This window comes from Pogoniulus pusillus, chromosome 11 (genome assembly GCF_015220805.1).
Source record: "Pogoniulus pusillus isolate bPogPus1 chromosome 11, bPogPus1.pri, whole genome shotgun sequence".
In the NCBI taxonomy this organism is placed as follows: domain Eukaryota; kingdom Metazoa; phylum Chordata; class Aves; order Piciformes; family Lybiidae; genus Pogoniulus; species Pogoniulus pusillus.
Window position 1 is genome coordinate 6,658,771 of NC_087274.1, and position 25,062 is coordinate 6,683,832.

Genomic DNA, 25,062 nt, shown 5'->3' on the forward strand with positions numbered 1-25,062 from the left:
CCTGGTGGGACTTAGGACCTTGGGGACTCCCTGGCAGAGAAGGTGGCAGAAAGGGCTGGAGATAGGGGCAAGGTTTGGAGCCCTGGGGACTGCTTTAGGCGTGAACTCTGCTGGCCAGTCAGGGCAGGTGGCTGCTGCTTGGCGGCAGAGTCTGAAACATAGGAGACCTGCTTGGGGGCTGCTTAGGGAGCTGCTTGACAAGAGAGAGGGCAGTCACTACCTGCTGTGAGGAGCTTGCTGCCCTGCCTGCCTGTGGCTACCTCACTGCCGCGGCCATGCCCTGCCCAACCTGGCAGAGGGAGACAGAGAGCTGCTGTCCTGCCTGGCCCCGCTCCCATCACCTGCCCTGTTTGCATCATCGCCGCCCAACCACCGCAGTAGTGTCTGCCAAAGAAACCCTTTCAGGCAGTTCAGTCCCACTGACTCTTAATTCTGTTCCCAAGAGTGTAAAGTTGGTCACATCAAAGGTCCAGTTGGGCATGAATCAGGAGTTAAGCTCAGCCGCACCTAGCCCCAGCTAGAGCTCAGGGGGGCTTAACTTCTGCCAAATTAACCAACCTTGGACCATGACAGGGGCCCAAAACTGAAGGGCTTCAGCAGGCTGTGTGCAGTGTGGGCTCTGTCCTCCTTGTCACTAACCCAGGCTCTCCTTCTCACCCCACAGATAATCCGTGTGCAGTCACCCGATGGAGTGAAACGCATCACAGCCACCAAGAGAGAAACGGTGGCAACGTTCCTCAAGAAGGTACCTCCAGCCTTGCCTGGCCTTCCTTGCTTCCTCTGGGCCTAGGCTGAGCTCGTCCTGCACCTCAGCTCTCACTCCTGGGGGGTCCATGCTTGACTCACTGGGTGAATGTGCCAACAGCAGTGAGGATCAGTCTGCCCTGTGGGAAACAGCATTTTTATTGGTGTAGCCAAACCCTTGGCTGTTCCAAAGGGAATAAAGCAACATTAAGGAAGCAAAGTTACTCAGCTTTTCAGTTGGAGCTGCTTGGGGTGAGAGCTTTCCCTGGAGGAGAACACATGTTTAGTGTTCTCCCACAGAAATGAAAGCTGTGTAGTACTCAAAGTCTGCTGCAGAGGACTGGCCTCATAGATCAAGCTCAGCTGCTTGATCCGTGCTTTGAATATCATTTGGATGTTGCTTTGTGTGCCACTGATTTTCCAGTGTGGCTTTGGAGAGAGCAGGGAAGGGATTAAGGCAAGATCTTGAGGGGATATGAGAGTCTTGGAGTCTCTGGAAGAAAATCCAGCCTGATTTGAGGAGCGCACAATGAATGGTGTGAGTTTGGGGCTGGCTGTAGCATACTCTTTGGTCTGATGCAGCTGCTCAGTGTTTAAAGTTTGCTATTTCAAAGTGAGCAATTCTCCGTTTCCTTCCCTCCTGGAACTCCACTGTAACCTGGAACCCCCAGATGAGGATTTCTTTGCTTGGTGAGAGAAGTACTTTGTGTTCCTGAAGGGCCATTCTTTTAGCCAGCTAGATTTCCTTTCTCCCCCTGAGAGGGGAAAGCAGAGCAGACTGAAAACCTGCTTCTGTTTGCAAGTTGTTTGCTTTGTTGAAAGCTTGGTCCCAGACCACGACAGCGATCCCCACCTGCCCAAGCAAAACTCCTGATGGATTTCAGGGTCAGAGAGACTCGCTGCAGTCTGAACAGCCTCACCAAAAGCCTTGCTTTCAAAATCTCTGGGGCCTGTGCAAAATGAGCTGCTGGGTTTTCAAGGGTTCATGTTACCCGAGGCTGAGTGGAACAATCCGCTCGCCGTCGGAACAAAAGCACTCACTAAAATTGCCTGTTGACTGGGGAAAACTCTCTCCTCTTGCTGAGCTGAAAACAAGAACTGTTTGGGTTTGTGCTGGGTTTTTTCCCCCTCTCTGATACAGAGCTTAGTTGAAAGAGAAATGTTGCAAATGTTGCTGCCTAAAATCTGTGCATGTTAACAACTGTGGATTTCAACACCCGAGTGTTAATCCATATGGTGGGTTTCATGTTTAGCTAAATAATTAAGGATGAGATAAGTAATTAAGGATGCATCAGATTGCTGCTTCTGTGTTTGCCATTAATGAAGACCTTGGTGACTCCAGAGAAGCTGTAGAAGTGCAAGGGAGCACATTTCAGAGTGAGAAGAGCCTCCATAATCATGTTTCTCTCTCTTTTGTAACACATCCAAGCTCAGAATACTAAGAAATGTGAACTCTGAGGTGTGTTCAGGTTAGAATCAAGTTAGGGACAAACTCAACCTTTCTATTGCTATATTGTGGAATTTGTTCCCCCCTCAAAAATGCTGAATTCTCTGACCTGCTGGGCAGACTTTGGCAGGAGATGAGCTGTTTGGAAGCTGCACTGCCATCCACACAGCAGATCACTTGCTGGACAAACCACAGCAAAGCTGACAGCAGGGGAAGGTGCTTTCCATGACTTTGCTCGTGTGACAGTTCTGTTTGTGGCTTGTTAGAGCTGTCCTGTGTGCAGTCAGTGCTCCTGAGCCCTGTTAAAGCTCCTGGGAGATGTACTTAATAAAAATAAAGGCTATTAACTGAAGAGACTTGACATCTAGAGAACCTTTTAATGCCACTTTTAAACTGATGATGTTTTTAAGTGGCCAAATGTGAAAATTGCCATTGCTGTGAAGAGGCATTTGACTGATTAAAAGTAAATCAGCCTTAAAGTGAGCTGGTAAGAGGGTGAGGGAGATAAAAACTTGCCTGAGGATCGAGAGTGGCTCTTGTGAGGTAAATTCCATCAGGAGAAAAGAGGTAAATGAAGGAAAACAGGAGAACAGCAGGAAGAGCTGGAGTGAAACTTGTGTAGATGAGAGCACAGCTGAGGGCAAAAGATTCTCAGGGGAAGATCTGGACCAAGGAATTCTGAATGTGGGAAGATGGGGATGACTTGGCTGGTGTGTGCTGGAGCAAGAGAATGGGGATAATGGAGAGGAGATTCTCTCCTTCCAGTCATGACAGCACTTGCTTGCATTTGGGTAAAATACTGCATTTGTCTTGTGTGAGTCCTGTTCTGTTTAAGTTGTTTTTTCAATGTATTGTTTGTGTTCTCAGGGGGTTTTGTTTTTCTGAGCTCTCCTCAGACGTGGATGAATTCAGCAGAAGTTTTACAGCAGAAGCTCTCCGGTCTCAGTGCTTGCTCTGAGCAGCTTTCAGCACCTGTCTGGGGCTGTGAGGTATCTTAAACCTTGTCATTCTTCTCTCTCTTTCAGGTTGCAAAAGAGTTTGGTTTCAGGAATAATGGATTTTCCATCTACACCAATAGAAACAGGACAGGAGAGATTACAGCATCACAAAACAAGTCCCTCAGCTTACTGAAAATCAAGTGAGTCCTGACAGAGAGTGCTGGGGGTGGAGCTGGGAGGCATTGTACAAACAGGGACCCTCTTCTCCAAGCGTGCCTGAGCTCTTCCCTCCAAGCTGGGCCGTGTTACAGCAGTCCTGAGCTTTCAGCTGTCACTCACCAACTGCTTGAAGAGGTGAGCTTGAAATGAGAGGGATCAAGTGGACCATGTGTGAGGCTGTGGTGGACATTTCTTAGGGCACTTGGAATCACAGAATCACAGAATAACTTTGGTTGGAAGAGAGCATTAAGATCATTAAGCCCAGCAGTTAACCCAGCACTGCCAGGTCATCACTAAATCTTAGAATCATAGAATCAACCAGGTTGGAAGAGACCTCCAAGCTCAGCCAGTCCAACCTAGCACCCAGCCCTATCCAGTCAACCAGACCATGGCACTAAGTGCCTCATCCAGGCTTTGCTTGAACACCTCCAGGGATGGTGACTCCACCACCTCCCTGGGCAGCCCATTCCAATGCCAATCACTCTCTCTGCCAACAACTTCCTCCTAACATCCAGCCTAGACCTCCCCCCCAAACAACTTGAGACTGTGTCCCCTTGTTCTGTTGCTGCTTGCCTGGCAGAAGAGACCAACCCCACCTGGCTACAATGTCCCTTCAGGTAGTTGCAGACAGCAGTGAAGTCACCCCTGAGCCTCCTCTTTTCCAGGCTAAACAATCCCAGCTCCCCCAGCCTCTCCTCATAGGGTTTGTGTTCCTCAACATCACATCTATCCATCTTTTCAATCCTCCAGGTATGGAGACTCCACCACTGCCCTGGGCAGCCTGTTCCAGGGCTTGACAGCCCTTTTGGGGAAGAAATTGTTCTTCATGTCCAACCTAAACCTCTCCTGGCCCAGCCTGAGCCTCTTTCCTCTTGTCATAGAATCACAGAATCAACCAGGTTGGAAGAGATCTCCAAGATCATCCAGTCCAACCTAGCACCCAGCCCTGGCCAAACAACCAGACCATGGCACTAAGTGCCTCATCCACTCTTCTTGAACATCTCCAGGGACGGTGACGCCACCACCTCCCTGCGCAGCCCATTCCAATTCTTCCCCTAGCAGAGCTTTTGGTTATCTCCATAGTCTACTTTTGCCTTTTTCCTTCATCTTTTTCCCTCTGTTTTGTCTCCTTGATCTTTCCACTCTCTAAAACTACCTGAAAGGAAATTGGATCCAAGTGGATGTTGGTCTCTTCTCCCAAGAAACAAGCAATAGGACAAGAGGAAATAGCCTGAGGTTGCAGTAGGGGAGGTTTAAGTTTGACATCAAGAACAGTTCCTTCCCCAGAAGGGCTGTCAAGCCCAGGAACAGGCTGCCCAGGGCAGTGGTGGAGTCCTCATTCCTGAGGGACTGAAAAGCTGAGTGGATGTGGTGCTGAGGTCCATGGTTTAGTGGTGACCTGGCAGTGCTGGGTTGATGGTTGGACTTGATGATCTTAAAGGTCTTTTCCAACCTAAATCATTCTGGGATTCCTGATGAAAGCTTTCTGCTTGTTGTACAAAAGACCAAAGCAGGAGAAAGAGGTGGCTGATGGAGTAGTTTCAGGTTGCCATGTTTGCTGAGATAAATTTTGTTCTGCTGAGATAAATTTTGTTCTATCTGTGATAAATTCCACGTTCCTCTGTGGTCCAGCAGGTTTGCTACCCAGAAGCAGCTGCTGACATCCATGTGTTGTTTCTCCACCCCCACAGGCATGGTGATATGCTGTTTCTCTACCCCTCGAGCCCAGCTGGCACCTCCTCAGAGACCATGGACACCTCTGTCTCCCAAAACTTGAGGCCCGTGGGTGCCCCCCAGGTGGTGGAAGATGAGATTGACCAGTATCTCATCAAACAGGATGGGAAGATCTACCGAAATCGAGACCAGCAGCTGTAAGTGGCGGGGCGGAGTTTGTTCCCGCTGATGCATCTGTGCCTCCCCAGAGCTCCTAACGTCTTGTCTGAGCACAGCAGCCAGGAAGCAGGCGGTGGGAACTGCCCTCTGAGCCCCCTGCTCCATACCTCACTGCCTTTGAAACATTCACAAGGGAAAAGCAGCCTTTGCCATTGTCCAGGAAGGTTAAATTGAGCTCTGGTGAGCTGAGGAAGGAAGCAGATACCAAAATCCCAGAGTCTTTGCCAGGAAGGCTTCATTCAGAACATCTATTGTTCTGACCAAGGTGGCCCCAGCTATGGAACTTGTGCTCCTAAAACCTTTGGGGCTCTCTGGATTAAAATGAATACTTTGAATTGTTCCCTGGGATGTCCTGGCAGCTGGTGCTGTGTGTGGCAGGTTTAATGAGCAAGGGCCTGATCTTTGCAGTAGCTTCTGGTCCATATGGTCTCAGTATGCAGTTCCCTCTTGCTTGAGTACTGAGGTAATGGCCACATGAGGTAGCAGGGCCAGGTCTCATCTGGCAAGAGCTGTGCTGACAGGATAATTCCTTATCAGTGTAGTGATAGGATGAGGGCTGATGGTTTAAAACTGAAAGAGGATAGATTTAGGCTAGATGTTAGGAAGAATTTCTTCACCATGAGGATGGTGAAACATTGGTGCAGGTTGTCCAGAGAGGTTGTGGATGTCCCATCCCTGGAAACATTCAAGGTCAGGTTGGACTGGGCTCTGAGAACAGGAAGCTGTCAGCAGAGGATCTTCCAACCCAAACCATTCTTGGGCAACCAAGGCTAGTTGAGAGGTGTCCCTGCCCATGGCAGGGGAATTTGAGTGGATGATCTCTGAGGTCCCTCTAGGATTCTGTCATTCTATGAAACACCCTTTTGGTCAGAGCTGTTGCTAAAGCAGTTGAGGCTGAGCACCAAGGTCAGATTTAGTTTCTAAGTCACAGGTGGCTCCTGTCAGAGCCTGTAGAAAGAAAGACCTGAGCTCTCTCACCATTTCTGTGTAGCCTCTCCCTGCTCGGGTAGAGCTGACGTGGTCCTGTGCCACTGTCTGTGACACTGGTGCATGTGGCACCTCACCTAGCAGGAGTACTTCTGTGGCTCCAGATCCAGCCACTCCTCAAGAACCACAGAATCCCAGCATGGTGAGGTCTGGAAGGGACCTTTGGAGAGCATGCACTCCCTACCCCCTGCTCAGGCAGGGTCACCCAAAGCAGATTGCCCAAGATCACAGTGTCCAGGCCGGTTTAGAATCCCTCTAGAGAAAGAGACTCCACAACCTCTTTGGACAGCCTGGTGCAGGGTTCCAGCACCCTCACAGCAAAGCAGTTCTTGCTCACATTCAGATGGAATCCGCTGTGTTCCAGTTTGTGTTCATTGCCCCTTGTCCTGTTGCTGGACACCAGTGAAAAGGATCTGCCCATATCCTTTTGACCACTGCCCTTTAGGCATTGATAAGATCCACTGATAAGATTTCCTCCTAAAGGAAAAACACAGAAATGGAAGGAATGAGTGGAAATACCCAATGGCAGAGACGTGGAAGTTGGATTTGGGCCTCTTCCTGCTTAATTTTTGGCTTCCTTTCCATCATGTGCCTTTCTGTGAAACCAGGGCACCCATTTTGCTCCTAGAAATGCAACAGCATTTAGCTTTGCCAAAGCTCTTAGCTGCAAGAGGCTTAGGTAAACAAAGCAGCTTGTATTTTTTCATGAAAGCACTAATACAATGGTGAGTTAATACCACCATAAATCTACACTGCTGCTGCTAAAATGTCTTCTTGTCTGGATGGTTGTTCTTTATTGCTCCCCCAGTTGGCTCCTGGCCTGATGTCTGTACTGGTTGTTGGCTTGGGGCTGGACCCTTTTGCAAAGTAACCCCTGGAAGGGGCTTGAGTGAAAACGTTCAAAGGCAGGCAGGGGTCGTGTCCAAACCAGAATGGTTCACCCTTCCCCACGGTGCTGTCTTCCATGTGGGTTATCTTTAGTGCTGCAGCAGCAAGGAAGTTTGGAGAGACGTTGCCTGTGTGTGGCAAATCCCCTATCTAACCTTTTCAGGCTGATGAGAAAGGAGGGAAATGTCACATTACTGAAACAACAAAGGCAAAAGCCACCACTCCATGGCAAAAACATTGTCTTTAACTCGACCACGTTTTTCAAAGGAATAAAGGAAGGTATTGTTCTTAGCAGGGAGCCAAAGCACCACGGTTGGGTATTTACGACAAAACAAGCGTGTCTGGGTTTGTTCCTGTGTTTGTCAGCACAGATCAATCCAAACATGAAGGGGTGCTGGCCTTGTCTGAGTGCATTAGCAGCCTTTAGTGGTCCTTTATGTGCATTATCTACCACAGGACTTTGTTAAAAGCAATGCTGCAACTGGATCTCATCCATTTTAAGACAGCCAACATCCTTGCTCCTCTCTAGAGGCCTGTCGTGGAAAATGAGCACTGGGGCAGGGGTGTGTGTGGGGGGGAGGATTTTGTTCTTGTTTTGAGGTTTCTTTAAGGTATTGGCCTCAGGAGGAGATGTTTTCCCCTGTTTTGTAACTTTACCAAGCAGGTCTTTATCTGTCCTGTAAACACACATTTCCCTGTTTGCTCCAGGCCATTCTCTGGTGCCTGATAAAGACAACTCAAACATTCATCCTTTTTTGTTAAAACCACCCGGGCCAGCCCAGTGACGTTGATCTAAAGTTCTCTGAATTGAAACACAACCCAAACACGGGGTTGTAAAACTAGAGAAGCTGTGATCTGCCATCTGCTCACGTGGCTGTCTGCAGAGCCATTTGCCTGCCGTGGGGACAGGAGGAGGGTTTGATCGTGACCTGGGACTCAGACTTAACCCACAGCTGGGGCTGCCTCTTTATGTGAGCTTATCTTGTGGTGACCCCTCTAATATTCCCTGGAGGGTGGAGAATTGCCTGGAGCTGTGTGATCGTACAGATCTTCCACACCAGAACTGCTAGAGCAGCTTTTACAGGCTAGCTTTTCCCTTATTAAAGAAGATTTAATGCTGCTTCTGTTTCTCTTTGCATAGGTGTCACCACAGCCCCTTGGGTAAATGTGTCCACTGTGTACCTCTGGAGGTAAGAGCCTCCTAAGAAGGTGTTTTGGGAACTGATACAAAAATATATCCTCTTGGATTTAAGTTCTTTCAGTACAAAGGCTTTTCCTCAGAGTGCTGGCCAGAGAGGTGGCAGCTCTGGGTCAGAATCCTGCCAGGAATCCATGCAGGATCACTGGAGCCCTTGGCCTTCATGACCCTGGGCTTATTCTGGTTGATGCTGGCTTTCTGCTGTGATGAACTGATCAGAAATCACTTTAGAAAAGCTCCAGTTTGCCTCCCTCTTCACTCTTGCCTGGATCCACTCTCAACCTCTGTCATGGGTTCCAGCATGTCCCAGTTTAACCCCATCTTGTTCAGGCTGGTGGGGACTTTAGTGACACCTAGGAAAGAACTGAGCTGTAGAATTTATGACAGGAAACAGCAATCCCCCTGAAGTCCCCATAAGCCACTATGGTTGTTTTTCTGCTTCTCCACTGCATGCTCAGAAAGTTCTTTGGCCTTGTTTGAGCAGCTGAGTTCTTTGCTTGGTGTTAGATATTTACAAGGTCGGGGGGGAAGGCATTTTACTTTTGAGGCTCACTCTGATTTGTGGAGCCAGTCTGTTCTAGAAACAGGAGGTGATAACAAAACTGATTGTGGCAAAGCCTCACTGTTGCTGTCACACTGGGAGCCACCTTGAGCCTAAAATGCTCTTGATTGTTTCCACATTGAGAAGCAGTGAGGCTGATCCTAGAACATCCATTTGTGTAGTGATCAGTGTGTCACCAGACAGGTGTCTGACCTGACTTCTCTTTGTGTGGTGGTTTGGGTTTTGGGTTTGGTTTCTTTTTTTTTTGGCAGCCTTTTGATGAAGATTATTTAAACCATCTGGAACCTCCTGTGAAGCACATGTCCTTCCATGCCTACATCAGGAAGCTGACCGGTGGGGCAGACAAGTAAGGAAATCTTTGTGTTGAAAAAGGGAATCTGTTTGGGGCTTCTTTCTTAAAATAAGAATGAAAGGACAGAGAGGTCTCACCAGATACAGCTACTGAGGATGTTAGGAGTTGGAAGGTGTGATGGTTTGGGTGCTCCCTGCCCCCCTACACTTTGGAAATCACCCAGACTAGACTTAGCCAGCTCTGGAAGTTGAATGAAGCTTATTATTTACAGCTTAGCTCAATATACAAGCAAATATTTACAGTATATACAGAAATATACAAGGTAAAAGGTAATAGAATCATAGAATCAGCCAGGTTGGAAGAGACCTCCAAGATCATCCAGTCCAACCTATCACCTAGCCCTATCCAGTCAACTAGACCATGGCACTAAGTGCCTCATCCAGTCTTTTCTTGAAGACCCCCAGGGACGGTGCCTCCACCACCTCCCTGGGCAGCCCATTCCAATGGGAAATCACTCTCTCTGTGAAGATCTTCTTCCTAATATCCAGCCTATACCTACCCTGGCACAACTTGAGACTGTGTCCCTGCCCTCCCAGAAACCTGAGTCCCCAGGAGGGGCTCCCAACCACCCTTCCACTTACCCCTCTCAACCTTACCACAGTCCCAAGGAAGAATGGAGGTTCGGCCAGGGGGTTTGGAAGCAAAGTGGATTAATGAGAGAGACAGCATAGAGGCTAGAGAGAAAAGCAGTTCAGGCAATGCCCCAAGGAGAAGTGAGTTATCTGTGTTTGGATTCTTCTTCTTGTATCTCTGAGTAAGCCTGTGAGTGAGGTAGACATTCTGTTTTCCTTTTCACAGCTTGTAATCTAGTTCTTCTCACCAAAACATTCTAGCTAGCTTCAAACTAGCACAGAAGGGACCCAAAGAGATCATCAAGTCCAACCCCCAAGAGAACAAGTCTAAGATCTAAGGAGAAATAAGATCTTAGGAAAGAAAGGAAGGCAAAAAATAAAATAAAAGGCAACAAAAATAAAAACAAAGGCATGGGGAAAATAGAAAATTTACCCTTTTTTGTCTCCTTCCTTCCTTCTGTCCTTCCTTCTTCTTTTTTCCTTTCCTTTTGCTGTCTCAGTTGAATTGCTTCCAGTAAAGCAATGAGAGAAGAAGGCCAGATGGAAGAGGTTCCCTAATTATACCAAGCTCCAAATTTGGGGTTTAAATCTTATGGAGAAGCACTGAGACTGGTGGAGCTGGGAATCATAGAATCAACCAGGTTGGAAGAGACCTCCAAGCTCAGCCAGTCCAACCTAGCACCCAGCCCCGGCCAATCAACCAGACCATGGCACTAAGTGCCTCAGCCAGGCTTTGCTTGAACACCTCCAGGGACAGCAACTCCAGCACCTCCCTGGGCAGCCCATTCCAATGCCAATCACTCTCTCTGTGAAGAATTTCCTCCTAAGCTTTTGTTCAGCAAAGGCTTTTCTTAACCTAGAGATGTGAGTTGGACTAGATGATCTCCAGAGGTCCCTTCCAACCCACACCAGTCTGGCATTCTGTGACAGATGAGGGTAACACTCCTCAGGGCCTCCTTCTGCTCTGTCCCATGCTTGCTGTGGTCTCAGTGAAACTTTTTCTTGTCATGATGCTGTGGTTCACCACTTAGCAACTGGAAAATAAGGCATCCTGCCCCGTGGTGGGGTGGAGGCTGCTGTGGTGACACAGCAGAGCAGAGAGAGGAAGCACTGAAAGCAGCATTTATTTCTTTGTGCCTCACTGTGGCACATATGCTCAGTGCAGGAATCTAAAGGTCCCCTTGGGTGGTGTTGGGGGGAGCCCACTGTGCTCTGAATTCAGCTCCTTTAGGTAAGTTTGCAGAAGTGTAACCTTCTCCCTCCTGCTCCTAAATGCCACTGAGAATTTTTCAGTGTCTTTGTGAGATGCAGCTTGAGTCTGTAACGCTTTGATTTGACAGGAACTTCCCTTTGCAGGAAGCCTCATGCCCATGAAAGGAGCTCTGATTTGCCCTGTTTCTTCCCACGTGCTGTGTAAATTGTTTAAGCCAGGGTCCTGTGAGTTTTTTGTCTCTGCTTTTGCTCAAATATCTGCTCAGGAGCTGGGTTGAGGAGCACACATCAGCCCTGTGACCTCCCCTCCTTCACTGAGGAGGCAGTGGGGGTTACTTTGGATCTGCAGGAGCACAGTTTGCAGAGTGTTTTGAGATCCTCTGAGGGTGCAAAGCATTGGTGCCACTGTGTCTCCCCTGCTCTGTCTCCTTAGTGGTATTTCTAGCTGTTTTTGAGACCCAAAAGCTTTTACTGTGCTAACAGCAGCCTTCTCTTTTTCTTCTTGCAGGGGGAAATTTGTCGCCCTGGAAAACATCAGCTGCAAGATCAAGTCAGGCTGTGAAGGGCACCCTCCTTGGCCAGAAGGCATCTGCACAAAGTGCCAGCCCAGTGCCATCACTCTCAATAGGCAGGTGAGACAGAGCTCACAGGAGTCCTTGTGCTTAAAGCTGAGAGGGGACTTTTATTTTTGGAGAGATGGCTTCAAGAACAGCCAACTTGGAGCACAAAGCCTTTGCATATTGGCAGTACTCAGGGAAATGGCTGCTAAGGTCTTTAGTCCTTGCAGGAAAGGGCTCCAAAATGTGTCCAGTTCAGCAGTTTCCTCTTAACATGGAGGACACCTGAGCTGGCACCCCTAGCAGTGAATCTCCACTCTCTTTCCTCCTGGCATCCAGAAGGCTACCTGCTGTTCCTCCTTGTCTCCCCTCAAATTTCAGTGTCTTTTTTTCAGTTCCAAAAGCTCTGGGAGTAAGGGCCCTAGGAAAGAAGCCAAGCTGATGGTGTGCTTTGAGGGTGCTCAGTGCTTCCCCATGCACCAGCCTGTGGTGGCTTCTGCTTACTGGGCAGGGGAGCAGTGCTTGAAGGCAGCAGAGGGGAGAGGGGGAGGGACCAAGCCCCTGTCCCTGCGGACCGGGGGAGGATTTGGCTGCAAAGGGAAGGTGCTGGCGAGAAGGCAAACGGAGCGAGTGGAGGATGGCCTGACGCTTGAACTTTGTCAAACAGAAATACAGGCATGTTGACAACATCATGTTTGAGAACCACACAATTGCAGATCGCTTCCTCGACTTCTGGAGGAAGACAGGAAACCAGCACCTCGGGTACCTCTACGGCCGCTACACGGAGCACAAAGACATCCCTCTGGGCATCCGGGCCGAGGTCGCTGCCATCTACGAACCCCCCCAGGTAAAAGCTGGGTGCTGTGGTGTCAGTGGTGACTCAGATTATCAGGGAACGTGGAAACCTTGCTCAGTGTTTCCACAGAATCACAGACGCATTCAGGTTGGAAAAGCCCCTCAGGATCACCAAGTCCAACCTCTAACCCTACTCTGCAAGATTCACCTTAAACCGTAGCCCTAAGCACCACATCCAAACCACCCTTAAACACATCTAGGGTGGGTGACTCTACCACCACCTCCCTGGGCAGCTCATTCCAGTCCCTGACCACTCTCTATGTGAAAAACGTTTTCCTAATGTCCAAAGTAAACCTCCCCAGTCTCAGCTTGAGGATATTCCCCTTTGTCCTGTATCCAGTTACCTGTGAGAAGAGCCCAGCAGCAGCCTCTCCACAACGTCCTTTCAGGTAGCTGTAGACAGCAGTGAGGTCTCCCCTCAGCCTCCTCTTTTTCACACTAACCATCCCCAGCTCCCTCTGTTGCTCCTCATAAGATTCATCCCCGAGGCCCTTCCCCAGCTTTGTTGCCCTCCTCTGGACCTGCTCCAGCACCTCCACATCTTTCTTGTATTGTGGTGCCCAAAACCAAACACAATACTCAAGGTGTGGCCTCACCAGAGCTGAGTACAAGGGGACAAACTGCAGCTCCATCAGGGAGACAGTGCTGTGAGGGAATGATTATTGTTTGGGTTAGTGATCTTAAAGGTCTCTTCCAACCCAAACAATTCTGTGATCCTGGAAGTTATGTCTTTAATGTTCCTGTCAGATATTTCCACTGAAAGAATCTTAAAGCCCAGATTTGTCTTTTGTTACTTCTACACTTTCCTTTCCAGTACCCTTTGCTCAGATGTTTAAAGCTGGAGAGACTTCATAATAGATTTCATTTTGCATGGGCACTGGATTCCCAAGGTTTTCATAGAATCATTCAGGTTGGAAAACACCTCTAAGATCAAGTCCAGCCTTACCCCTAACACCTCCATGATCACTAAACCATGCCCCAATTTGCCACATCTCCTCGTATTTTTTTAACACCTGCAGGGTTTTGGTAACTCCACCACCTCCCTGGGCAGCCTGTTCCAATCCCTGACCACTCTTGCAGTAAAGAAATTCTTCCAGATATCCAACTTAAACCTCACCTGGCCCAGCTTGAGGCCATTACCTCTTGTCCTGTTGTTAGTTACCTGGGAGAAGAGACCACCCTCCCTACAACCTTCTTTCAGGTAGCTGTAGAGAGCAATAAGGTCTCCTCTCAGCCTCCTCCTCTTCAAACTGAACAGTCCCATCTCTCTCATCCTCTCCTCATTAGACCTGCTATTTGTTGCCCAGTTTTGGCATGGAGCAGCTTGAAAACAAATTCCAGACCAGGAAGAAAAAAAACCTCTTGGCCTTTGCTTCAGTTTCTTATCAATTGGTAAATGTAATCAGCTTAATTAGACAAAAAACACGGTCTGCTGTTGCCGTATCAGAGAGGCTGAGGGTGAGATCTGATGCTTCAGAGCAGGTCTCCACTAGATGGTGCACGGCACCACCAGCACCGCGCTCCGTCCTGCCGAGCCTGACCTCCCGGGGAACACACAGGCTGAATTCGTTGTCTGGAGGACTGAAAATGGAGGTGGAAAAGCCACTCTGCCCACAGCACAAGGCTCAGCCTGACGATGAGTTTGCCCATGGGGCGTCTCACCGCTGATCAAAGTCACTTTTCTAAGTGTACACAATCACACCGTAGTGGGTCCTGTGTTTGCTTCCTCTTAGTGATTTCTGCAGCCTAAAACAACAGATTTGTCAGCAGCAAAAGAGCAAATGGATCATTGGGAGCAAGTGTGTGTCAGAACAGAAATGCCTTTTAGAAGAGTTCTTCTCTTTCCAACCTGAGCAGAGCCATCCCCTCTGTTGTTTTGGTATTGCTGTCAAGCCCCAGCTTTGGAAGCTCCTGGTAAAAGCATGGAAGCTTTTGCTCTGCTGGCAAGCAGCCTCTGCTCTGCCTGACACGGCATCTCCTTGCACCCTCTGAAACACACCCAGATGGAGCTGTGCTTTCTGGAGTGTGGGGGGAAGGCTTGGGCGTGGGCTCTGGGATTCACTGGATTTCTGCCTCTCTGCTGCTCAGAAATTCAAACAAACAAAACTGGCAGATTGAACATGCAGAGCTTTGGGGAAATAAAAAAAACCTATAATATCTTTCCTTCTCCAAAGTGCTTGGAAACAGCAGTGACCTGCTTGTAAATGCTGAGTCTTTCATTCATAAATCTCAGCTTAGTTTGCAAACAGCTTGAAGAGCTCTGACAGGATGAGTCTGTGAGGAAAGGAGGTCTCTGGGGTGAAAACAGTCAGTGGCAAGGCTGAAGGGGAAACCCAGACCTCTGCTTCCATCCCTCTGCCTCACTCCTGCCAGTGGCCTGTGCTATGTTTTTTTTCCTGTCCAGTCTCACCAACGAGTTTTTCTTTGCTGCAGATCGGTACCCAGAACAGCCTGGAGATCCTGGATGATCCAAAAGCAGAGGTGGTGGATGAGATCGCTGCAAAGCTTGGGCTGAGAAAGGTTAGGATGTTGTCAGATCTCCTGTGTCTTTGGCCATGAAGAAAGCAATCAGCAGTTCTCATCAGCTCCAGAGGGTGATTCAAGACCCTTTGGGCACATCTGAAATTGAGCTGAAGTGTTGGTTGCTCTCAGGCTTTTAGATAGGGAAAACAAAATGAGAGCATTTTCCTGAGCACAAGCATCTAGCAGGGCTGTGCAGCTGATGTCAGCAGGCTCTGTCATGAATGACATCAAAGGCAGCAGCAAAGAAGCAGAATCATGGTTTTCCCTTTATTTCTCCTCAGATAGGAACTACTCCTGGTAACGTCTCCCCAGTGAGTGCTAATTTGGCCCAGATGTAGCAGGAGTTGCCTTCTGAATTCGTTCTTCCTTTGCTCCACTACCAAGAGTCTATGCTCCACTACCAGGAGCAGAGAGGCTTCTGTTTGCTTTTTATTCCCCTCCGTGGGGGTCGTATCTCCTGATGCTGCCCAGGCAGGTTGCAGTGAGTTAATCTGTGCGTTGATTTAGGTCCCTCAGCCACAAAGCCTCAGCTGTTGTGCCTGCAGCCTGCTGGTCATCCAGTCAGGACATAGGAGTGTTGGGATCCACTGCTGTGCTGACAGCTCTCAAACCTGCACGGATATTTTCCAGTCTGGGGCAAGCTTTTGGTATTGTGTGAATGGCAGGAGTGTGATGTACACAAACAAGATTTGACTTGCTAAAGAAAACACAAATCAGAAAAGACTCAGTACGGTAGACTGTCAACATCTGTGGTGAGGCCTTTTGTTCTCTGAAGATAAGATCTTCAGCCTTTTGCCAGACTCTGAAGCAAAGCTTCTGTGTGTGTTATTTATTTCCAGGCTTTTCCTCTCCTTCTCCCATCAGATATTTTTAATCAATACGACTTAACACATCTCACAGAATCACAGCATGCTGGAAGGGACCTCTGGAGATCATCTGGTCCAACCCTCCTGCTAAATCAGGGTCACTCAGAGCAGGTTGCCCAGGGTCACATCCAGGCAGACTTGGAATCTCTACAGAGAAGGAGGTTCCACAGTCTCTCTGGGCAGCCTGCTCCAGGGCTCCAGCACCCTGACAGCAAAGAAACCTCACATTCAGAGGGAACCTCCTGGGTTCCAGTTTGTGCTCATTGCACCTTGCCCTGTTGCTGGCCACCACAGAGAAGAGTCTGATCCCATCCTCTTGTTGTCCACCCTGTATCTATTGAGCAGCATTGAGATGATCCCCTCTCAGTCTGAGACCTCTTCTCCATACTGAACAGCCCCAGGTGTCTCAGCTTTTCCTCCTTGTTGCACTTCCCTCTTGGTAGCCTCTGCTGGACTCTCTCCAGTAGTTCCCTGCCTCCCTTGAACTGTGGAGCCCAGAACTGAACCCAGTACTCCAAATGTGGCCTTGCTAGGGCAGAGTAGAGGAGGAGAACACAGTTTACTCCTGGCTGCAGGTTGTTGTCTCTCTGGGCTCTGAATCAGCAGTTCTCCCCCTGAAGGGTTAATGCTGTGGGAGCTGGTCAGGAGAGGGCGGGTGGGGGCCGTCAAGGGGTCAGGCAGGGTGTGTGTGTGTACACATCCACACTGCTATGTGCAAACAATGCAGAAAGCAGGGATGTGTGTTTTTGGATCAGAGCAGAGTCTGATTTGGAATGAATCATGCTCCGGTGGGAACAGAGGAGCTTGATCTTAACGAGTGACTGCGAGGTTCACAACGCGACCATGTGAGCTGCTTTGTCATCCGCTGGCGCTCCCGACTCGCTCTGCTCTGAATGCTCAATAGGAAATGCTTTCTGCTGTGGGTGGGAGGAGGTAGTGGCTGAGAGGCCTCTTGCAGCCTCCAGATCTTTCCATGAAAAAATATTCCATAGTGAAACATAAAGCTGCAGGTGCCCGTGGCCGGCCAGCTGGCACGCTGCTCCTGGAAATGGGATTCAAATGGGCCCAGCACAGCTGGGAGAGCCATTTCCTCCAGGCAGCGTACAGCAGGGCTGTGTGAGGAGCCAAGAACATCTTGTCCTGCTAGGAGAAAATGTATCAAAGTGCTCTTCTGGTTTGGGTTTTGCATTTTTTTTCCCCCCTTAGTTCTTAAAGCAACTTTCTCTGTGACACTTCCCTCTAGGTTGGTTGGATATTCACTGATCTGGTCTCTGAGGACACACGGAAAGGGACTGTTCGATACAGCAGGAACAAGGTGAGATGCAAGTGTGCAGCTAAATCGCCTAAACTCATCTGATTCCAGCTGCTGGGGCTGAGGGTTTGTGTAATCACATAAACAGGCAGCACCAAGAAGAGAACAGAGCAGGGCTGAGGATGCAATTTTTGTGAAATGGGGTCTTTCAGAAGCTTCTGGAGGAGGAGGAGCTTGAGCTCAAACGGCACTGGTAGGGGGTCAAAGCTGTTTGGATGGATGCAAAGCTGCCTGCTTTCCTTCACCTCCACCCTGCTCAAAGGAAATGATGTTTTAAGACAGTTTAATGGAGTAGAGGCAGTGAGAGGCACAAACACGACGAGCAAAAGTGACTGAGTCAGAGGATGTTCCTGTGGGCTGGGCTTTGTGAGACATGGCTCAAACTTTGACCTTCAGGGCTTCCTGTAACTCTGAAATCAAAGATGTCCCTATATGGAAAACGAAACCCTGCTAAGAGAAAGGGGGAAAAAAAAGTGTGTAAGGCTGGGTGGAACCAGGAGCAGGACAGTGGTGGCAAGAGCCAGCCTCAGGGCTGGGAAGCTGACACGTCACATTCTTCCCCAGTCTCTGCCCCAGCTTTCTACGAAAGCATCTCTTCCTGGGGTGTTGGTCGTTTGCCTTGGCTGCAGACCAGGGAAATGGGTCCAGGCTGCGTCACGGTGTCCTTTTGACTGACATGGATCTGTTCCATTCTCTGCTCTTCCCTCAGGACACCTATTATCTGAGTGCAGAAGAGTGCATCACAGCTGGCTACTTTCAAAACCAGCAGCCCAACATCTGTCGCCTTTCCCCAGATGGACATTTTGGATCCAAGTTTGTCACAGTTGTGGCTACAGGTAGACACTGGCCCCAGCTTGCCCTGCCTCTCTGGGTTACACCTGAATTATCTCTTGCTAATCAAAGAAGATTATACAGCTCTGCCAGGAGCTGTCAGACGTCCTGGTCCCCATCTGTCCTGCTTAACAGGGGCTTTGCCTTGCTCTATCAAGTACAACAATTTTTCATTCTTTGTGCTATTTTCTCCACAATTATTTACCCTGTCCCCTGCAGGAAACTTAATTGAGGCTCAAACCCAGAGCCTCTCTGATCCAGAAAGCATTTTTTGCCTGCAGCCAGAGGAATAACTGTTGCTCACTTTTCTGTTTCTAATCTTGAAGCCTTAAATTCTGTTGCCTGAAAGCGGCACTGCGGAACCACGGCAAGCCAGGTGCTGGGAGTTACCTCTGGCTGCTTCAGCACAAAAGAGGGATCTTGATCTCCCTTGTGTCACCATCAGGGAAGCCCTTATGTAGGATGCTGTTGTTTTCCATGCTCAGAAACTTTTTAGAATCATAGAATCAACCAGGTTGGAAGAGACCTCCAAGCTCAGCCAGTCCAACCTAGCACCCAGCCCTGGCCAATCAATCAGACCATGGCACTAAGTGCCTCATCCAGGCTTTGCTTCAACACCCCCAGGGATGGCGACTCCACCACCTCCCTGGGCAGCCCATTCCAATGCCAATCACTCTCTCTGCCAACAACTTCCTCCTAACATCCAGCCTAGACCTCCCCTGGCACAACTTGAGGCTGTGTCCCTTTGTTTTGTGGCTGCTTGCCTGGGAGAAGAGACCAACCCCACCTGGCTATAGCCTCCCTTCAGGTGTAGACAGCATTGAGGTCACCCCTGAGCCTCCTCCAGGCTGCACACCCCCAGCTCCCTCAGCCTCTCTTCACAGGGCTGTGCTGCAGGCCCCTCACCAGCTTCATTGCCCTTCTGTGGACACATTCCAGTATCTTAACATCTCTCTTGAATTGAGGAGCCCAGAACTGGACACAGCACTCAAGGTGTGGCCTGACCAGTGCTGAGTACAGGGGCAGAATAACCTCCCTTGTCCTACTGGCCACACTGCTCCTGATACAAGCCAGGTCTTTATTGTTTGCCTGAATAAAATGGAGAAGGCTGCAAAATGCTTTTAGCCTTTTTAGCCTGATTTTAGCCCTTTTTTGGAGTGTATCTCCAGGGACACTTGTGGAATGAGCCACGCTGGGAGATGTCAGTGTGCACTGGGAGAGCTCCAGTGCTAGAAGTTCAGTCTGCTGCTCTCCACAGGATGACACATGTATTCATTTAAAATTTCCCTGGAGCAGATACGTTAGGTTCTGGGTCTGTTTAACACAATGAAAAAACAACAACAAAAAAAAACCCAAACCAAACCCACAGGACTTCCAAATAGCATCCAGTGTGAAAACTGAAAGTGTGATATTAGATCCCCCTCCTCTGAGCCCAGGATTTGTAAGTGTTCCCACAGCCTTTTTTGGTGAAAACACTCTCTTTCAGTTAACAACCCTCTGCAGTCAGACAGCTGCCTGGACATTCCAGACTGCTAATCGCATCCATCTTTCATTAAAGATAGATCTGTATCTCACTGCCTCTGTTTTATTACTATTATTTAGTTATTTCTGTTGATGGTTTGTAGGTTTGGGGTTGTTTTTTTTCTCAAGCAAGGTGTTTTACTGAGAAAATGATGGGCAGCTTTGCTCAGGCCTTGTCCCTGTCTTGGTCTAAGTTTAATTTCTAGAAGTGTTTGTTCTGGAGCAGTGAGTGATTGAGGTTAGAGATCAAAGGGGAGAAAATGAATATTTCCTCTTTTCTGTTCCAGATAATTCCATTCTCTTCTGTTCAATCAGCCCATCAGGTTTCTATTTAAATACTTGATTCTTTCCTTTTGTGCTGTATAAATATATTTGGATAGTTTGCAGCAACTTTGCCTTTAAATCCTCTCCATGGATTAATTCCTATCCCCTGCTGAATTCCTAGGTTTGGAAATAGTAACGTTTTCCTACCATCTGTCTGTATCATCTCTTTCCAGTTGTATTCTAATGACATATGACCTGATGTTGCTTGCATTATCCAAATTAAAGTGCAGAGCATGTGATCTATCAGTGAGCCAGGCTCTTAATTTCCACTTTCCATGTCAGGTTTCCACCAAGCCAGCCATTTACAGGCTGGGAAAACACTTTTTCTTCATATGCCTGGGCATGACTCAGTGACCAGCCCTCAAATCTGCAGCGTGGAACCGAAATGGGCTCACAGAAGCTGTGTGCCTGGGTTTTGTTTTGAAGAGTAGTAATGCTCTCAGGTGCCTTCCTACAGGGCAGCTTCACTGTTGCTCAGGAGTTTGTCCTGTTTGGCTAGCTGTGAAAATGTGTGTTGCTACATAACCAGAGAGTTCTTGCCTAGAAGTACTTCTACCATGCAGTTTGATCTTGCCACTTTCCAAGAATGTCTCAAAGGTTGGGCTTGATGATCTTAGAAGTCTCTTCCAGCCAAAACAATTCTGTGATGCTTTGCTGTTAGCAAGACCCTCACATGTAACGTTGCTCTTCAGCTCGACCCTCTCTGAATTACACCACACACATCACTCTCCTATGGGACTGTCAAGCACCCAGTTTAACTCAGTGACACTGAGCAATCTCATGTGGCATTTCCAACCAACCTCTTCTCTTTCAGGTGGTCCCGACAACCAGGTCCACTTTGAAGGGTACCAGGTCTCCAATCAGTGCATGGCACTGGTCCGGGATGAGTGTTTGCTGCCCTGCCGAGATGCGCCAGAGCTGGGCTATGCCAAGGAGTCCAGCAGCGAGCAGTATGTGCCTGATGTGTTCTATAAGGTAAGGGCTGCATGCCTGGGCTGGGGGAGCTGCAATAAACCAGCTCTGCTGAGTGTCTGGAGATGAGTGTGGCCAGCTCAGGAAAGGATGTCTTTGAGGTCTGAGCTATTTTCAGTAGGAACCGTTCACCACATGTCTGCAAAGTAACTGCATGAGCTCCGTTTCCCCCTCGTAAACCTGCTGTTCTGCTTGCAGTAGCCATTGGCTATGCAGCTCCCAAACGAGGTCTGCAGTGAGCCACCAAGAGCCTGTGTGAAGCACTCTGAATCCACCTCCTCTCCCCTATTTGTTGGCAGCATTTGCCAAGCTTCTCTGTTGATTTGAATGCCAGCTGAGTCCAGCTCCTCACTGCGCAGCCGCAGGAGGCCTGCTGGCACAAGCGGTGTGGTGAAAGAGGCGGTTTCCTTGGGTGGTGCCAGGGATTCAGTTGTGTACAACACACTTCCAGGCACTAACTGGACAGCAGATGCAGCAAAAGGCAGCGTAGCTCATGCAGCAAGGGGATAGGCAGCCCTACACGTGCTTCTCTGTAATGAAAGGAAGGTGTGAAAGCTTTCAGAGCAAGGGCAGGAGCGGGGCCTGCTCCTCTCTGGGGTTACTCTTTTTGCCCAGATCCTGGGTTTGTGTCAAGCAATAAACTCCAAAAACTGGTCTTGAGGAGCAGAGAAGGAGATGTACAGATCCAGAGTGGATCCAAACTGCTCTTTACAGGAAGCATCACACAAGAGCACTGCATGGAACCTGTCTGCAGCAGTTCCCAGTACAGCTTGCTGGTGATGAATGGGCTGTCAGCATTTCCTTGCCTGTTCTTTCTGGAGATCTTCAGCCCCAGCATATCTGCAGGGCTGAGTTAAAAATTTGGGCAGAGGATCTCTGTGGAGGCTAATAGCACTGCCTCTCAGACGTGTGTGTGTTGGTGCCTTGTGAGCAAGGACAGAGGAATTAATTAATGGCACTGCTTGCCAACTAATTAGCCATCCATCACCCGAGTTAGTTATCTCATTCTTGTCTGTGTCTGATATTCCCAGCCCTCTCAGCTGCCTGCATTAAAGCTGTCTGTTAAGAACCACAGGATACTTCACTCTGGTGAGACCCTCTGGTGTCCAGCTGTGTGAACCTCAGCACAAGAAGGACACAGACCTGTTGGAGCAGGTCCAAAGGAGGCCACAAAAATGATCAGAGGGCTGGAACCCCTCTGCTGCAAGGACAGGCTGAGGGAGCTGGGGTTGCTCTGCCTGGAGAACAGAAGGTTCCAGGAAGACCTTGTGGCCTATCAGTACTTAAAGGGTCTGATAAGGAAGATGGGGACAGACTTTTTAGCAGGGCCTGTTGTGACAGTCAGAGGTGATGATTTTAGACTGAAAGAGGGAGATTTAGAAGAGAGAGAAGAAAAATCTTACAAGGGTAGTGAAACACTGCTACAGGTTGGCCAAAGAGGTGGTAGAAGCTCCATTCCTGAAGCCATTCCAGGTCAGGTTGGACAGGGCCTTGGAGCAACCCGCTCTAGTTGAAGATGTCTGTGCTGACTGCAGGGGGGTTGGACTAGGTGTCCTTGGAAAGTCTCTTCCAACACAAACCATTCCATGATTCTGTAAGCAAAGCAGCCTTTGTTTGGGGCAGCTGAAATGAGCAACAAAAATAGAGCTGGTCAAAAATTCTGTATGCCCTGAACTTGAGACCAGGCAATGATGGTCTGGGTGAATTAGATGCAATTTGTGATTCCCCTTCCACCCTTTCATGCTGCTTGTCGTGACACCACTTGGAAACAAAGGCCACCTCTTAGCTAAAATCAGAGGACAGGTAGATGGGATTGGTGTGGTTTTCCTTAGCCACACAGCCAGCCTGCTCTTCAGAGCTGATAAGCCAGGTCCGATTTAGATAGAGCAGAGCTCAGTCGTGCAAGGCTTGGCCCTGAGCGTGGAGATGAGATCACCTCCTGGCGTGCTGCAGTCCCGCTCCAGAGGAGCCCGCGCTGTGCCACAGCCGGGGTGCAGCCTCGCAGGAGGTCCCGCAGCTCTGTGTCCCACATGTGGGCCACCCTGGCTGCTGGGAGGAGGAGGAGGAAGCTGGTGGGTGTTCCCATAAGACCTTCACTCCCCTTCAATAATCTGAAGCAGGGAGATAAACAAAATGCTAACCGATGGCTCCAGCCCTTGGTGGAAATTTCCATCAGCCACTGATTCACTGGGTCGGGCTGCAGCTTATTTCATGTGTTTTATAACTTCTCCCTAATTGCCTTTTTCATGATGTGCTCAAGGAAGGCTTGAGGACTGCTTTGGGCGGGTGGAATTGTCCTTCAGCCTTAAACGTGTTTGGCTGGAGGATCTCTTAATTTTTTTTTTTGTTGGTAATGTTCTTAAATGAATGGAAAGCTTAGTCACTGCTGGCTGGGCAAACCTTTGGGGTCTCATTAAACCTGCGAGGCTTGAGGTCAGAGACACTACCTCATAGTTACTGGGTTGGTGACAACGATGGTGTCAAAGCCTTGGTTAAATACAATGGGAGAGGCAGGAGCTCGGTGCATGGCCTGGTGGCAAAGGACAGCTGCTTCAAGCACCCCACTCCTTGTTCTCTGCTGAAACTGCAAGAGCTGAGCAGCTTTGTCTCCAGTCTCCAATGTCGAGGCTTCCCCTCTGTGCTCTCCCCAAGCTGGCTTTGGGGGGGAAATTGCACTTCTGAGTAGTTGCTGCATTTTGTCTCGGAGCGAGAAGCTCTCAGTGGCTCTCAGCTATTTCTGTGTGATATGCAAATGCTCATTTGAAAAGCCCTTTAGGATGAAAGGAGCTATACAAATGTATCCTAATTGGATGAGAACCAGAAGGCCAATGTTTGTGTCGTGCAGATGTATTTATGGAACAATTCTGCATCCAGATGCAAGGCAAAAATCCATTGAACTCCCCTATCTGTCCTCAGCAGTAGATCCACCTTCAGCCCTCAAATAGAGGTGCTGCTGCTGGCATCTCTGGCGCGGTGTAAGCCAACAGCTGCGCTTCAGTCACGTTGCACCTCCGCTGTCTTCTACCTCAGCTGGCAGTAGGTGTTGTTATTTCAGCAAGGAACATCAGAAAATGCATCTGAGCTGGTAATGCTGCAGGCAGGAGAGCTGCAGCTTCAGGGACTTCACAGGGAGAGAGGGGCCTGGAAGGAGAGGAATGGCTGACTCTGGTCAGGGAGCTGGTTTTCCACAGTTTACAGCTTCTTCAGTTTGTGGAACAGGAATGGGGGCTGCCAGGGTCTCCCTGGGCTGCAGCTGAACCTGACTCACCTCGATGGGCTTTCTTCTTTGGAAATGACACCAATGGAAATGACTTTGGAAATGGCACCAGCATTGTCCCACCTCTGCAGGCGAGGCATTTTTCCTGAGCCCCTGGCTCTGTGAGTCCTGTATTTCTTTACCATTCTCTTTACGTTGGCCACCAGCCCTGCTGCTCAGAGAAACCACCCCGGTGGAGTTGGCAGTGTGAGCTTTCTACATGTGGCCCTTGCTTTCCTGGCTCGTGAAGGCTGGAGCTTTGCTCTAGCATGGAAGCCAAGGGCTTTAGGGACCATGACTACAAGTTGTTTTGCTGTGAGATGCCTCTCCAGGTAAGATGAGCCAGAAGGAAGAAAACGCCCACTGCAGCCTCCCAGCTTCTCTGTGAAGTGTCACAGTGCAGCAGAGTCTCCAGCTGGAATCTTGCACAGCCAGGACGAGCTTCTTAGCCAGTTCAATGCAGTGAAACTCCTGAAGGAGTTGTACCTGTCGAGGCACAGAGGCACAAATCAAGGTCACTGCTCTCTGTGTAGGTAAAGATGACAATGTTGCAATGGCTACTTCACTCTGATTCCCAACTGGCTGAGGGAGAGTCCAGCTGAATGTCACATAGGGGTATTTTCCATTCCCTATTCTTTGCCCTTCAGCAATCTCCTTAGTCCACCTGGTCCTAGGAAATAGAATCTTGAAATCTGTTCAGTTGGAAGACACTTTTAATATCACTGAGTCCAACTGCTAACCCAGTGCTGCCAAGACCACCCTTAAACCACATCCTTCAGCACCACATCTACACATCTTTTATACCACTCCAGGGATGGGGACTTGACTGCTGTCCTAGGCAGCCTGTTCCAGGGCTTGACAACCCTTTTGGGGAAGAAATTGTTCCAAATGTCCAACCTAAACTTGTGTTGGCACAACTTGAGGCCATTTCCTCTTGTCCTGTTTTTTATTCCTAGGGAGAAGAGACCAACCCCCACCTGGCTCTAAACCTCCTTTCGGGGAGTTGCAGAGAGCCAGCAGGTCTCCCCACAGC

General features: G+C 49.1%; 1 protein-coding gene across 1 annotated transcript in view; it reads left to right on the top strand.

The window, feature by feature from the left end:
• Positions 1–25,062, top strand: part of NPLOC4 (NPL4 homolog, ubiquitin recognition factor) — a 37,723-nt gene that overhangs the window by 2,273 nt on the left and 10,388 nt on the right. The window contains exons 2-12 of the mRNA XM_064150696.1: positions 665–745; positions 3,217–3,329; positions 5,040–5,219; positions 8,258–8,306; positions 9,128–9,222; positions 11,521–11,644; positions 12,237–12,416; positions 14,858–14,944; positions 17,057–17,128; positions 17,835–17,961; positions 20,616–20,776. Of these exons, the coding sequence (XP_064006766.1) occupies positions 665–745; positions 3,217–3,329; positions 5,040–5,219; positions 8,258–8,306; positions 9,128–9,222; positions 11,521–11,644; positions 12,237–12,416; positions 14,858–14,944; positions 17,057–17,128; positions 17,835–17,961; positions 20,616–20,776 (1,269 nt within the window). The remainder of the gene's footprint in view (positions 1–664; positions 746–3,216; positions 3,330–5,039; positions 5,220–8,257; positions 8,307–9,127; positions 9,223–11,520; positions 11,645–12,236; positions 12,417–14,857; positions 14,945–17,056; positions 17,129–17,834; positions 17,962–20,615; positions 20,777–25,062) is intronic.